General features: G+C 41.4%; 1 protein-coding gene across 1 annotated transcript in view; it reads right to left on the bottom strand.

Moving 5' to 3' along the window:
• The window catches only part of SUCLG1 (succinate-CoA ligase alpha subunit), a 34,303-nt gene extending 18,851 nt beyond the window's left edge, over positions 1 to 15,452 (bottom strand). Inside the window, exons 1-2 of the mRNA XM_029232487.1 lie at positions 15,275 to 15,452; positions 4,932 to 5,035 (exon numbers count right to left, since the gene is read on the bottom strand). Coding sequence (XP_029088320.1) covers positions 4,932 to 5,035; positions 15,275 to 15,371 — 201 coding nt within the window. The 5' untranslated portion in view covers positions 15,372 to 15,452. The remainder of the gene's footprint in view (positions 1 to 4,931; positions 5,036 to 15,274) is intronic.
• Positions 15,453 to 15,956: the final 504 nt, after the last annotated feature.

Below are 15,956 nucleotides of genomic sequence, written 5' to 3'. Positions count from 1 at the left end.
GTGAAAGACTAATGAGAAAAGGCAGGCTGGGGAGCCTAAAGGCAATCTTCAGCAACTTGGAAAAGAAAAACAAATAGGTTAAGTATTTCCCAGCAAACAGCTGTAACACATATCCAAGCATTCTCATCACCTTACTGAACACAGCTTTCACCCTTGAAGCAAAGCGGGCCTCTGCGGGGCCAAAATAACTGTTTTTTTTAAGGCGGGGGGCGGTCTCTTTTCCCTCTGTTTTCAAATTTGGCTGATGGTGTTTACCTGAAAAGAACACCTCTTTTTCACTGTTCCTCGACTCCTGGTGTCCTCACATCCCTCTTCTACTCAGTGTAAAATCCATGGCCAGTCACTACAGTCACACACCACCTTGGCTCTCTCTCACTTCAATTTACACATCTGGCAAAATCACAATCTTGGTTAAATCCAATTCTCCACCTACTCTGAGACTGCACATGTGCCACTGAACAGTAGCTGGAGGAAAAATAAAATAAAACCATGCTAACTAGTCTCACTTTAAATTAATGATCCCAAACCTTAAGTGAGCCTTTAACGCTGCCCAGCCAGCATCCTGGATGTCCCTATCCATTTACTCTCCCACCTCCACCTCGGCACTACTGATACTCTGGACACACTGATTCCCTGTTATGAGAGGCTGTCCTGTGATTTGTACAATGTTTACCTCTACTCAGTAGATGCCAGTACAATGCCCTCCTCCCTACCCCCATCAGCTGTGATGACCAAAAACACCTCCAGGGATTGAAAGATTCTTTTTCACTAAGCTTCTGGCGCTCCGCCTCCCTGTTTTTCCTCTTCTCTTTCTTCCCCTTCCTAGACTTCTCTTTTTCATTTAAATGTGTGCCCTTGGTGAGTTCACCCCTTACCATGGCAATAAATATCATCCATATGGTGACCTCTCCCAAACACACAGACACACACACCTCCCACATACCTAGCCGAGACCTTTGCCTTGAACTCCATGCTCACACTGCCAACTGCCTACCTGACATCTCCACTTGGAGAACCAGTAGGCATCCCAAACTTAATGTGCCCAAAACCGAGTTCCTGATCACTCCCCTCCATGGTTTACCCCATCACAATTAATGAGAACTCCACTCCTAACAGATGTTCAGACCAAAACTACTGAAGTCATTCTTGATTTCTCTCTTTCTCTTATATCTCAAATCAGGATACATTAGTAAATCTTACTGCCCTGCCTTCAGAATGTAACTGACAACATCTCACCCCTTCTACTGCTACCGTCTTGGTCTAAGTCACCATCAACTCTTGACAGTACTGCCCTTGCTCCCTTTCAACCTATTCTCAACACGGCAGCCAGACTGATCCTGTTACATGTCACTTCTCTGATCAAACTCTGCAATAGTTTTCCACCTCATTCACAGCAAAAGCCAAAGCAAAAGCATCACACTGGCCACCAAGTCAGTATTCAAGCTGCCTCCTCACATCAGAACCCCTCAACTGCCCGACCTCGCTTCACCCACTGTTCTCCCATCACTCATTCTACTCCAGTCATGCCGGCCTTGGGGCTGCCACACACAGCAGGCACGTTCCCCCCTCCTGGCCTCACTGTCCCCTCTGGCTGGAACACCCTTCCCCTAGACATCCACTTGACTCACCCCCAAAGCTGCTTTAGAACTTGACTCAGAGGTCAGGCTTCCCCTGAGCACCCACCACAACTGCCACCACAACCCCACACACATACAGACACCTCCTTTCTCTGGTTTAGTTTTTCCACGGCACTTATACTTTCTAACGTACCACATAATTTACTCATTGATTTTGTTTCTCTCCCCCGCCACTCCATGAAGGCAATGATTTCTATCTACTTTGTTCACTGAGAGATGGAACCTAAAGCAACACATTCCATACAGTAGGCACTCAGTAAGTAGTTGTTGAAAACTGAGTGGATCTATGCGGTCATTCTACAGGGACCAGAAAATGATGACTCAACTACTCAAGTTCTATTTCTTAATTCAACGTCTTCATTTTTCAAAACAGGAAACTTAGTCCCGAGCGTGTTAACTGACTTAAATCAGTGATGGAGTTTTGGAAAGGACCTCAGACCAGTGCTCTCTCTTTAGAGAAATGCCATTCAAAGTGTCATCTGTATATGCTAACGGTCTACAGTGAGATAAACACAAAACGAAAAAAGAATGACAAAAATGACAAAGAAAAATCTAATAAAGAAAACAAAAATAAGTGAGAATGTTTGCAGACTTTTATAGCAATACAATACTGCCATGACTTTTACAGTATTTTGTAAAAAATATTCATCTGCATTAGATTGGTGATAAAACAAAGACACGCCCAAACCGGTCTTTCATTCCAGATAGTCAGAGAAGCACTACCCCAGACTATCACACTGTTACACAAATTCCAATGGACAAATTTTTAGTCCTAATGTAGTGCTAAACAGGGATAACATTTCCCGTTAATAAGCTTCTTTCCCGTAATTTTCCCATTATCACCATCCAGTGCAGAGTTAAGAATAGTAATAGTTTTTAGCAGCTCATAACAGCCAGTTCAAGAAATACCACCCACTGGAAATCTGCACTTTGGGGATTTGCTCTGAAATACAAATATTCCTCACTCATACGTGGACAATGTGGAACAATGTGTACACTGAAAAAAGAAATAATGAGACAAAACGCAGATTCTCTACAGAGATAACCTCTAAATTTCAGACCTCATCGTTACCTCTATAAATAGAAACTTAAAACCAACAAATCTTAAGGCTCCCAATTACTCTAAAAAAAAAGTGAATAAGAAACAGTGTATTTGCCAGTAACCCAGAGACTCTGAAACCAACCTTGGATTTCAATATTTAGGCAAATCATCATCTAATTTATGAATCAGAGACAGTTCCAAATAGTGCTTATAGCATGGACAATAGTTCTTAAAAAAAAGGTCAGAGGTTAAAATGTTGTAGGATTGTATAAAGCTTAGTAAACAGAAAAACAAAATCATACATAGTAAACTTATGTGGAGAATTTGGGTTAATCAAACATTTGATTATATGCTAATAAAATTAACATCTATCCAAAAAGGGACTAAATATGATTTTAATTGGCAGAGGAATGATAAAATGTACTTCATAATCTTAGATGAGCATCAACTTTCTTTAGAATGTATATATGTGGAAATGATATTCATAAAACATACGGCTATCAGAATAAGTAAACCAATTTTACCTATGAACAAAATTTCAACGTTTGGGGTGTTTCTTTTTTCGTTGACAGTGGGTTGTTTTTTTTAAGACAGTAGAGGAATGGGAGAAAAAGAAGAAAGGTCCACTGCAATTCACATTTTTGTGCCCAGTTATTTCAAAAAAAAAGTCAGAAAGCAAAAGGACACTTCACATGAACAACCTTCTAATCTAATTCATTTTTAAAAAAAGAACTACAAAATTTTAAAGCAATTCCTAAGTACTTTAAAAACAAAAGTTATAGAATTCTGGATATTTAGGTACCATCCTCTAGATCAGGGGTTAGTAAAGTATGGCCTGAAGGACTTGACTTGCCACTGGTTTCGTGAATTAAGTTTTACTGGCATACCCATTCACTGACATATTACCTATGGCTGCTTTTGCTGTTCCAATACTACCAAGTAGCTGTAACAGAGACTGCATGGCCTATTAAGCCTAAAATGCTTACAATCTTGTCTTTACAGAATATGCTTGCCAACTCTTGCTCCAGATCACCAAAATCCTGCAGAATGGACGTGATAATTCTTTTAATCATAGAAAAATCATTAACTTTTAAATTACACAAAAATCATTAATCGCTTTTATTTTGCCATATCTCCTTTAATAAGGAAGGAAGGGATACTTGGGGTTAAGGCTGATGGCTATCTTCTAATTGATTTGGTAGTATTCCCTCGTTTAAAACAAAAAAATCTGTGCATCTACTATGGTGAAACCATAAATGTGTACAAATGTTTTAAAGGGCAACTTAGCAATAGCTGTTAAAATTTTAAATACACAGAGCCTTTGACACCCATTTTTACTTTCAGGAATCAATTTAACGACATATATGTATGATATATATTATATACTGTATAATTTGTTTATATGTGTGTGTGTGTGTGTGTGTGTATATACACACACACACACAAACACACACAGAGAGAATGAAAGAGAGAGTGTTCTGTAGAACAAACTCTGTAGAATGCCCATTATATAAGTGTACATATGTTTGTATGAGCAAGAAAAATATCTGGAAGGATACATGTCAACTTGTTATCAGAAGGAATTCCAGAGCAGCAGAATGGTAGGCAGGAAGGAAAGGAGATTCTTATGTTGCATTTTTTTGTGGAATCACGTCACAGCTATATTTAAACTTACATAAGTTCTATGATGTAGGCAGAGGATAGGGAGAGAGAACGAATATAAACGAAATACTTCAGGCTATTTTGCCCACTATTCCCCTGAAGACCATTTGCCCAGAGAGTACAAGACGGGAAAAATCAATGTACTACTTCCTCTGCCCATCACAGTTCCCATGAGCCTCTCTGGGTTTGAGCATTTCCCCACACTGATCTGTGCTTAGCTGAGAATTTTTTTTGTACAAGGCCTAAACACAAGCCATCTGCCTTACCTAGTGCTTAATTAAAGAAACAGTGATCTGTTCCAATGTTGGAGAAAAGCCAGTTGTGTTATACTTGCTGAAAGAAAATATGTGGGTTTCCAACATAATACTGTACTCCTAGGGAGGAATTTTCAAGGTAACATTAAATACAGTTTTCATCTTAGAGGCTGACTATAGCACCTAACCCCCTCCTGAGATACAACTCCACTGCTGTACTGTATACTCTTGTGCTACAAACTGTATTATAACTTTTGTGACTTTAAAACAATAGAAAATAATTCAATGTTTTTGTATCTCTAATATACATCTTTTAAAAAGTCTTGAAACACATACCTGCTTACCAGTGAAACCCTGGCAAATAACCTTCGTATCTTTATCAACATAGAGATGCTTCCTGGAAGCTGTATAGGAGCAATGCCGAATTCCATTCTGTTGCACTGAAAAGTAAAGAAAATATGACACATTATAATTTTTCCAAACTTTTGGACTATGAATTTAACTTGGTGACAAAAAAAACAAAAAAACAAAAAAACGGGCTTCCCTGGTGGCGCAGTGGTCGAGAGTCCGCCTGCCGATGCAGGGAACAAGGGTTCGTGCCCCGGTCCGGGAAGATCCCACATGCCGCAGAGCGGCTGGGCCTGTGAGCCATGGCCGCTGAGCCTGCGCGTCCGGAGCCTGTGCTCCACAGCGGGAGAGGCCACAGCAGTGAGAGGCCCACGTACCGGAAAAAAAAAAAAAAATCCTCTAATTCAGGAGCTATCTTGTGATAATGGCAACTTTAAATGTCATTTTTTAAATAAGATGTATTAAATACAAAAACTGATTAAAGAAACAAACAAGAAAAGACACTACTATTCTCCAGAATCCCCTCTTTACTGAGAACCACAATTTTGTTGCTTTTTCTGAACTGAGAAAGAAAAGGTTACGTTTATAATTTTTATTCCTCAGAAAGAAACCAGGGGCTCACGTAAACAGCTCAAATTAAATCCAGGAACTAAAAACTAGGTATCACTCTTACTAATAATGTTTACTAAACAGCCACATGCTTTCCCCATTTGACCCAACATTTTTAAGCCCAACATCAATAAGCAAAAGACGAGCTAAGAGGCAAACTTTGTCAGAATTACTAAGAACTACTTTGCAACTCATTCCCCAGTAATAATATTAACATTAAATGTTAAGTCATAGAATAAAACTTATCTAAAGTATAATCCAAAATTACTTAATTTGGTCTCTTCTGATGTAGGTCTCAAGACCTCACATATAAAGGAAGTAGGGAAAATAAAATAAATAGGAAAAGTAGATGAGGGAGAAACATGTAAAAAATATCTAAGTTACTGTCAGCAAACTACCTCAGTGGAAACTGAGAAATCTTAAGTAGCTCCTAAAGCCAGCTCCCCATATTTCAAACATCAGTAGAAAGTAGAGCACAGATGATTTACGTGGGCTACCTTCTAAACCCCCATTAGAACCCCAACCTGCTGTCTCTGTGGTCCATTCCTGGCCCTTTCAAAGTGCCAGCATCTATCACTAAGGTAGCCCATGAAACCTAGGCCCAGAAAAGAATACCTCATCATAAATTTGTCCAGGGTCCACTCAATGCTTTTTCTCCTGAATCACTGCTCATATCCTCCTAAATCCTCAGATCTCAGATTCTGTAACTGATCTGCTTCTGGCCCTTTGAACATCCCTTGATTCATCTTCAACTCATGTACTGACCTCAGCTTCCAACAACTTTGAATTCTGTAGTCCCCTGTACCTCTAAGGAAGAGACAGGCCCGGGATCTGCCCTGACCAACCAGGAGAGAAGTATTCTGTGTGTACACAGATCAGATGCATTCTTGGCCTAGACTATGCTGAACAAGGGGCCCTGAGGGGGCACTGAGGGTCAGGTCCCGGCCTACTGTGCGTAGCTAAGCACCTTAACCTGGGCCAGTGAACACTACGACAGGAATTGTGGCCTGAGAGCCCACCCTAGCCAGGGCTTGCCCTTGGTTCCCAGTTCTCCCAGCTGGAGACACAGAACCACGATACCTATGGAAGAGCTTTACTCCCCTCTGCTATTCTTGGCAGGACTTGCCCAACAGTCCCTCCCACTCCTGGAATATTCAATAAATAGTCCATCTATCAGGAGTTTCCAGACAGGAAAGGTACAAGATATGATTACAAGAGCAAATAAGATCAGGACATCTGGAGCCCATACTTGATAAAAGGAAATACTTGCTTTTTGAAGGTAAAGTTTAGTCCTCCACAAGTACTCTTACACTCTACCTTAACAAAGGAGACATCAGACAGTTCAAGTCTCCTTCCATGGGGCAGAAGTGGCCCTGTCACCCTGAGAAAGCACAGGTCTGTCTACATTCATAAAGCATGGTCTCAATACCCGAACAACTCCTATCACTACCTTCTCCTATTCCCTCCCCTACTCCAGACGTCCTGGATCAACTCTATGGAGCTCAAGACTTCACAGCACCAGAACTCTGGTGCTCATAAAAACTACATCCACCAAGTATGATGAAGAGCAGCTCACCTACCAGACAGCCTTGTGGCCTTTTGTCAACTTGTGCAATGACCCTGCCATTCTACAGCATCTAGTGAAATGGATCTTGGGAGATTTATCATGCATATGTGTGTGCATGTGCTCTTCCCATCTACTGTATGAGCCCATACCTAGGCTTCAGGTAAGCTAGAACTAATAGACTACCATCACCTTTGAGCCAACCCCAAAATACATGTTCAAAGATAAGGAAATGAAATTCCTGACCACATTCTGCCCCAATAAGAAACCTGTACAATGCCAGACAAGGTAACACTGGTACTGAAATGAGGGGATGCTAGAGTCAAGCACTTACGAAACCCAGAGAAAAACCTGAGGCACCCAGCAAGCCATGGTGCTCCCTAATCACCATAAATGCCTTTTTAATTCCAGACACTGGAAGACGAATCTGCCCGATCTATGGCCCTTTACCCCATGCACACTCTCCCAGTTGCCATGGCTGTGAGGACGACCCCAGACACCTGCCACTCCATGCCACCATGACACAGGTAACAACTGGTGGCCCTATTTAAGGTAATACTGTTATCAAATCAATGATAAGTCTTACCATTGGTGACATCAGAGAATCAAGGAAATTCTTTCTCTTTTGCCATTTGTTTCCATTCAGACAGAAATAATGCAAAATATGTTTATACTCCAAGTAAAACTCACCAAATTTTAAGTCACTTATGTCATTTTCCTTATTCTTCCCCACCACAGACAATCCAAGCCCAGAATCACAGGTTGGAGGCTCCCCAGCGAAAGCAGCCTCTCCTCATCTCCACCTCTGCACCGCTTCACCTTCCCTCCCACAATCCCACCACTCTCTAACCTAGCAAACTACCAGCTGCTATAAATATTAAATCTGTCAGTCTGGTCATTTTCTTTCCCTGTTTGATTTCTTCTCCATCCAAATTATCAATCAAATGCCTTAATTTAAAAAAACAAAAAGAACAAAAAGCCTATTCTACCTCTGCTGAAGAATGTAAAGAGGTTTAAGTACAAATCTTCAATTGTCCGTCCACTGCTTAAAGAAGTCCAATCATATTTTGGTTTTAAACACAAACCTGATCTCTATGACAAAACCACCAAGTAACTACAGTAAGCTATTTCCTAAAAAAAAGCCTTGAACACAGGACATACGTTAGTGGCCAAACCATCTTATAAATATTTCTCACCTTTCAATCAGAGTCAATGTACTCAATCTCCTGAGAATTTCTCTTGCATTAATTCATATAAGTTCACATTTAAATAAAACATTGCACAGTGAGGAATCTTTAAATCCTCACATCACATTCATGACTTGTGAATATAATGGGGGGTTTGTAGGGGATCTGAGATTAAGAAGAATGGAAACTGTGAACACTTTCATGCGGTATCTAATCACAAGCACCACACCTGCCCACCGAAGAGTGCACACATTCTGTTACACTCTTTACTGCGTTATTTCTAAGTAAAATTATTTCAGGCTAAGTTTTCTTTCAAGATTATTTTAAGTCTCATTTAAATACTTTCAGAACTTCTAACTGTAAATTCCATGAGTGTAAGGACCATGTCTTGTACACCTTGGTGCCCCCCATGGCATACGGTACAGTGCCTTACGGAGTACGTGCACAGGAAATGTTTGACTGAATTTCAGGACACGAGATAGGATCTATGAGAAGAAACACATATAAATATCAGAAGTTCCATCTCTTTCTGTGTGAACTGGAAAAATGTCCATCCTGAACTCCCATTACCAGGAAAGAGGGGAACAAAACCTACGTCTATTTTTGTACATGCAGAGATTATTGGTTTCCCAAAAATTCATACAAAGAGTCCAGCCCTAAATGCTACTAGCAATCCTCAAAGCTGTATCAATGTAGTACAAATTCCATGCTAAGCTTTTTTTTTTTTTTTTAACAAATGAAATCTAGGAAGCAGTAATGTAATACGAATGGACTATTTCACTATAGAAGAAAAGAACCTAAAGCAAAACACAGCATATAGTCACAGGTAAAGGCAGTGACAGACCAGGAGAGTGGTTTCACAACACGTAACAGGCAAGGAGGACAACCTTAGCAACCTGAGCAACACCAGGGGCCAAAAGGATGGAGGGGACCAAAGCCGAACAGGAAAATGGACAAAGGCCATAAACAAGAAACACAATTGGTGACAGATAAATGGTAAATCAACATATGATGTGATATCTGACTTCACTAATATTAAGAAAATGAGTATTGTTAATTAAATATTAGGGCAGCAGAGAGGCCTGAAGTCGGCCACCAGGCAGAATTTCCCAGTGGTGAAGGCCTTGGGTCATCTCCAGAGAATGTGGGTAGAGTCGCTTTCTCTTCAGGTTCTTAGAAATAAGCTAGCCTAACCTCGGGACTGCATCCCAAGCAGCTGAAAGCATAGCCCAGGAACCAGATAGGCCTGGGCTTGAGTTTACAGGGCAGGTCTTGTGATCTCCCTTGGCCTTAGTCTTCCCTTCAGTAAGTGGAATAACAGCTGCTCACGAGGAGGCTGTGATGTTGATATGAGATGACACCTGTCAATTGGGTAACAAAGGGTCTGGTACACTCCCTAAACTGGGTTCACATCCTACCTAAGCACAAAAGTCAATCATTTCCTAAAAAGAGAGAATATATAATTCATATTTTAAAATCACATAAGTCCAATCAGAAGTGTTTTATGTCTCATGCATATCCTATACATGTTTATATATAAATATACTAATCCATGTCTACATATAACATATAGTAGGTACACATATATTAGTAAATTTTTACCATCTAAAACATTTTTAAAGGTGCATCCTCATTGTAAAAACGGGGATAATAATATTGTGTACCTCACAGGCAATATGAGAATTAGATGAGTTAATAATATATAGAGCATGCAGAATAATAATTAGCTATTTCACTATTAGCTATTTATTACTGACATAGAATGAAAAGACCAAACTGCTTTGAGATGTTCACTGTGCCAGGATGTCTGCCAGACACAAGGGGTTCAGGGGTAAATAAGATGGACTGAGGACCATGTGAAGCTTCCTGCCCTGTAAGACAACTAAACATTAAACAAAGAAACACAAAACCACAAAAGTGCCCACTGTAATAAAGGCTGTGAAGTAAAGGGGCTGAGTAATCTGAGAGAGAAATTTGTATCAGTCAGCCACATGCAGAGTCCTCTCCCCTGCAGAGAGCAACCACATCATTTACAAGATGGCTGCAGGGTGGATGCAAGCTGTGACCAAAAAGCACCTGCCCAGATGGGACTCAAACCGCAGATGGCATTCTGTGACCAGTACTGTGCTCCTAACCAGTAACCCGAGACTGTTGATGAAAATAATCCTCCAACTCCCCTCTCAAACTATGTCCTTGTTACTCATTTATTCCTGCATGTGTTCCTGATTTTAACAAATGTATACTTATTAATCATATGTGTTATGCATATATAATCTGCAGGCTATTGGGGTCCCTACCTACAGGACCTTAAAGTATAGCAGAGTAGCTCAGCAGCCACTTACTTCCAAACCCCAAACAATCCACCGTTCAGATGCGAAATTATATATTCATTCAGTATTTACTTACAAATGAAGTGTAACTGGCTCTAAGTACCATATTTCATCAAATCTAAAACACCACTGATTTTAAGAAGCACTATTAAGCACCAGTATGAAAAAAATGCTGCCAATTTACTGTAAGATACCATCAATTATAAGATATATCCCAATTTTAGAAATGTTACAATGTACAAAAATGTGGGTCTACGGCAACAAAATGCCTGTCCTTTGGTGAAATGAGATTCTTCCCCTATACTTAGAGAAATTATTTTTAACATCCTCAATTAAGCTTTTATGGAAAAACAAGTTTGAGGTCAGAAAATCAAGTCACTTTCTCATGGCTACATTGATACATTTAGATCAAGGCCATTTTGTACTTCTGGAATAAAGATTTGGTTCTTGGATGCAATGACAAGAGACACTAGGTATCAGAAACATCACTATTGAGGGTCCCCTTTTCCAAGCTACACTTCTAAATGTCTTCCGGATTCCCAAAACAGTCTTACACAACTTGGCAAACACATGGAAAAGGCAGGTGACACCTTTGAGCGGAGTAGTAACCTTCTCAACGAACCAGTGAGATTGCCAAAGAAAAAGAAAAATCAGAGCTTCAAAAAAAGAAGGCTCAGGGCTTCCCTGGTGGCGCAGTGGTTGAGAGTCCGCCTGCCAACGCAGGGGACACGGGTTCGTGCCCCGGTCCGGGAGGATCTCACATGCCGTGGAGCGGCTGGGCCTGTGAGCCATGGCCGCTGAGCCTGAGCGTCTGGAGCCTGTGCTCTGCAACGGGAGAGGCCACAACAGTGGGAGGCCCGTGTACCGCAAAAAAAAAAAAAAAAAAAAAAAAGAAGGCTCAGAGTATCACCCAGCATGTATTTAGTAGAAAGGACACTACAGAGTCAGAAGACCTGAGCTCTAGTACCCATTCTGATATTGCCTAGGAAACTTTTGGGGCTTATTTTTGCCAAACAAAGGTATGGGACCTTTTGCCACTTTTGCCAAACAAAGGTATGGGACCAATTGGCATGCAAGGTTCACTTTTTGGCATCAAAACACCGTAATTCTGAAGTTCAAAAATACTGGCTCTTGGGCTTCCCTGGTGGCGCAGTGGTTGAGAGTCTGCCTGCCGATGCAGGGGACATGGGTTCGTGCCCCGGTTCGGGAAGATCCCACATGCCGCAGAGCGGCTAGGCCCGTGAGCCATGGCCGCTGAGCCTGCGCGTCCGGAGCCTGTGCTCCGCAACGGGAGAGTCCACAACAGTGAGAGGCCCGCGTACCGCAAAAAAAAAAAAAAAAAAATACTGGCTCTTGAATAGACATTTTTCCAAAGAATACATACAGATGGCCAACAGGTACATGAAGAGGTGCTCAACATCACTAATCATCAGGGAAACACAAATCAAAACCACACTGAGATTTCACTTCACACCTGTTAGAATGGCTATTATCAAAAAGACAAGAAATAATAAGTGTTGGTGAGGATATGGAGAAAGGAAACCCCTGTACGCCTTTAGTAGGAATGTTATTGGTGCAGTCACTATGGAAAACAGTACTGAGGTTCCTCAAAATACTAAAAATAAAACTGTCATACGATCCAGCAATTCCACTTCCAAGTATTTATCTGAAGGAAATGAAAACCCTAACTTGAAAAGAAGCCCCACGTTCATTGCAGCACTATTTACAATAGCCAAGATATGGAAACAACCTAAGTGTCCATCAATAGAATGGATAAAGAAAACGTGGTATATTTATTAATATGCACACACAGACACACAATATGGAACATTATTCAGCCATAAAAAGAGAAAATCTTGCCATTTGTGACAACACGCATGGACCTTGGGGGCATTACCCAAAGTAAAATAAGTCAGGCAGAGAAAGACAAATACTGTATGATCTCACTTATATGTGGAATCTAAAAAAAAAAAAAAAAAAAAAAGAAAGAAAGAAAAACAGAAACCTGAGCTCACATGTAAAGAAAACAGATTGGTGGTGCCAGAGTTGAGGGGGAGGGGACAAGTGGCTAAAGGAGGTCAAAAGGTACAAACTTCCACTTATAAAATAAGTCATAAGGATGTAATGTACAGCATGGTGACTATAGTTAATAATACTATATTGCACATTTGAAAGTAGCTAAAAGAGAGATCTTAAAAGTTCTCATCACAAGAAATAAAAATGTGTAATTATGTATGGTGATAGATATCACAATAGACAGAGAGATATTAAAATATATACAAATATCAAAATATTAGGTTGTACACCTAAAACTAATATAATGTTTTACATCAATTATACCTCAATAAAAATAAAAAAATACTAGCTCTTGTTCCCTATTTATTCTCAAAGATCCAACTTACAGGAACTACTGGCTTATGTTTAAAGCAACCTTGCACTACCTCATACTTCTTGAAAAGTTTCACTATTTCAGTTTCAAAGGTGCTTATAAAATCCTTAAGCTTTCTCATGGAAGAAATCTTTATTTTTCATTTTTTTTTCTCTCCCCACTTCAACTGGGTTCTTTCTCTTTTTTCCTAAGAACTGTTTTTTTTTTTGGCTCAGTAATTTCTATTGATAAATATTCTAAGCTGCCCCCAACAGGTCTCTGGAAGGCATCTACAAGTGTTTGGGGTTTTTTCCTAACTCAAATCAACATTGCAACACTCAAGACCTTCAGCACAAAATGTACCAACAATTAAAACTTAAGAGAATAAAGGGGACAAAACTCCCTAGCAACTCTAGTTCTATTACTAACCTCAGAGCCTAAATAATTTGTGACTGCCTTTAAAAGAAGTTTGCAATGTGATACTGTTGTGGCTGCGGTTTTTCTAGTGTGAGTGGAAATGGGCTTAGAAATGTGGCAAGGGAAAAAGATTTGGGAGATTAAAGGTTTTTAAACATTAACCCTAGAGTTTGTAACCTCTCTAATATAAGAGATACCTTGGTTTAGATCTCAGACCTCTCAAACCATTAGTGACGGAGTAATCACGTGACTAGGATAATTCAAGGCCACTCCAGCAAGAGAAGCTAAACTAGATAACCTCTTAAGCCCTCAGGATCCTGAGAGTCTAGGAATAAAGAAGTTCCAGCTATGTGAGAACAGGACTGTTAAGTATCGCTAAGGGTGGATTCAAGATCCTGATCTTTTAAACACTCTTTCTTCTCTAGACTCTGCTCCTAAGACAGCAAAGGATTTTTCAGAAATTCAGACAAGCAAGACCCCAGAAGAAAAAGACACGGGTATAACAAATCCCTTTTCTCCTTCTGCCTACAACATACTAAATTATCCTTTAAATTATATAATAAAAATCTCCAGAAAACTTTCCCAAATAAACCCAACTTCTTCCTACTTGCTAAGGTTTGTCCTCAAGTGATCTGGTAACTAAGTGTAGCTACAGAGTGTACAGTCATCATTGTACACTTTTAAAATGTAATCTTCTCAAGAAATGAACTAAGTCTCATCCAATATTCAGTAGCAGCAGTAGAATTAGAAGCAAAGCAGAAGAAAGGGAGAGAGAAGAAAACTAACTTCAGTTGAGTGTCTATCGCATTCCAGGTGCTTTATATAAATTGTTTCACTTATTCTGCATGGTGAACCCAGATCATCCTGTACTTCATCATTTCTAGGATGCACATTTGTTTCATTTTTTTAAACATTTCTTAAATCTGGATGCAACTGATAACCAATGGTGTGTCACAATTTTAATTAGCAATCATTTCCCACTTTTAGTGGTAGACCAAACAGCAGTGCATCTTACAAGTGATGGTGTCTCAGATTCATTAAAATATGGTAATGTTTTCAAGGTACGTGAAACAGAAATTGAGAAATAGATTTAGAAACATCCCCCAGAGTTATTACATAGACTGTACAGGACTAGCCAGACTTCAAACCCTGATGTGGCTGGTTCCAAAGTCTTTTCCTACACAACCTACCTAACAAACACAGAGACTTTGAACACAGCAAGAATTTTCAGCAGTCAGCGTTACTAGCAACCTTGGGTGTTAAGTTTTCAGGAACTGAAGAATTCACACCGCCTGATGGAGACATTACAAATAAGTTGGTTAAGGTCCCAGCCAACCCTAAGCTTCTAGGAGTTTTCTGGGCTGTGCACCCTTCTGGAGATTCACCCTACAGTCTACGGAAAAGACAATTAAAAGTGTACGACAGTCCTGTTCAAGGCTCAGCCTCATCCTCCAATTTCCTACTGATAACCTCCCCCTACCTCTCAACCCACTCACCCTCCCAGCTTAGTTCATCCTGGACCACCTCACCTCTCACGCCCCAAAAGAGCCTGTCTAGATGCCGCCCCCATCCCGCCGCCACTCATCACCGTGGGATCAAAGGTGTGCCCCCGGATCTGCAGGACTCCAGACCCGAATCCTGGTTCAACCACTCAAGGTCCCTGCCCGCCAGCTGCCTAAGCCAGGCCCCCGCCCCACATATCCAGCAAAGCTCCCTCCATCCCAGAGGGTCCCCGACTTGGGACCCCCGCCGAGGTCCGGCCCCGGAGGGCCCAGCCGCGTCCTAGACTAGGACGCCGGGCCCGGGGGGCCGGGAACTCGCGGAGGCTTGGAGGAGAGAGCCCCGGCCGGACTCACGGAGGAAAGCGCGGGACAGGAAGCGGGCGGCGGCGAGGCCGCTGCTGCCAGAAGTCATGGTCGCAGCAGCAGGGGCAGCAGCTAGGGCTGCGGTCATCCACCAATGACACTCCCAGGCCCCCTGGAAACCCGACAGGAGCCGAGGCGCGAGGAGGAAGTGGGTAGCCAGAGCGTTCGCCGGAATGAATGTCCCTCCGCAGAGATGTCTTCACCCAACACTGGTTCTCGCAGGTGGAGGAGAAAAAGGGCATCTTAACGAAGAAGTAGACAATAGCTCGTCTCTTCCCCGGAAACGTGGGTTTGATTCAACATTAATAACAACGGCAGCTCAAGGGAAACCCCACTGAGGCCGGCCGGCGCGGGGTATTGTGGGAAATGTAGTTCGATGGCCTCAATTTGTTAGTAGTTTAAACGGGGGCCTGCGGGAAGGGAAAAGAAGGAGAAAAGGGAGAGTCAAACCCAGGGGATGCGGTGTCAAAAGGAGTGAGGAAACAGTGAGGCGAGGTGCAAAGAGCAATGCAGAACTTTCCAAGGCCCTTCCAAAGCCAAGGTGCCGACCTTTCTTCATTTCCCCGTCTACCATATAGAGAGGATCATACTCCTCACCCCCTACCCTTGCGAGGACCGGGAAGAATTACCAAAGGGAACAGTGACTCTGAACTCGCGCAGTGAAGATGAGGAT

This window comes from Monodon monoceros, unplaced genomic scaffold (genome assembly GCF_005190385.1).
Source record: "Monodon monoceros isolate NGI ecotype Baffin Bay Population unplaced genomic scaffold, NGI_Narwhal_1 Super_Scaffold_19, whole genome shotgun sequence".
Taxonomy (NCBI): Eukaryota; Metazoa; Chordata; class Mammalia; order Artiodactyla; family Monodontidae; genus Monodon; species Monodon monoceros.
Note: the sequence above shows the minus strand (reverse complement) of the source record. Positions and strands in the feature narration are given on the sequence as shown.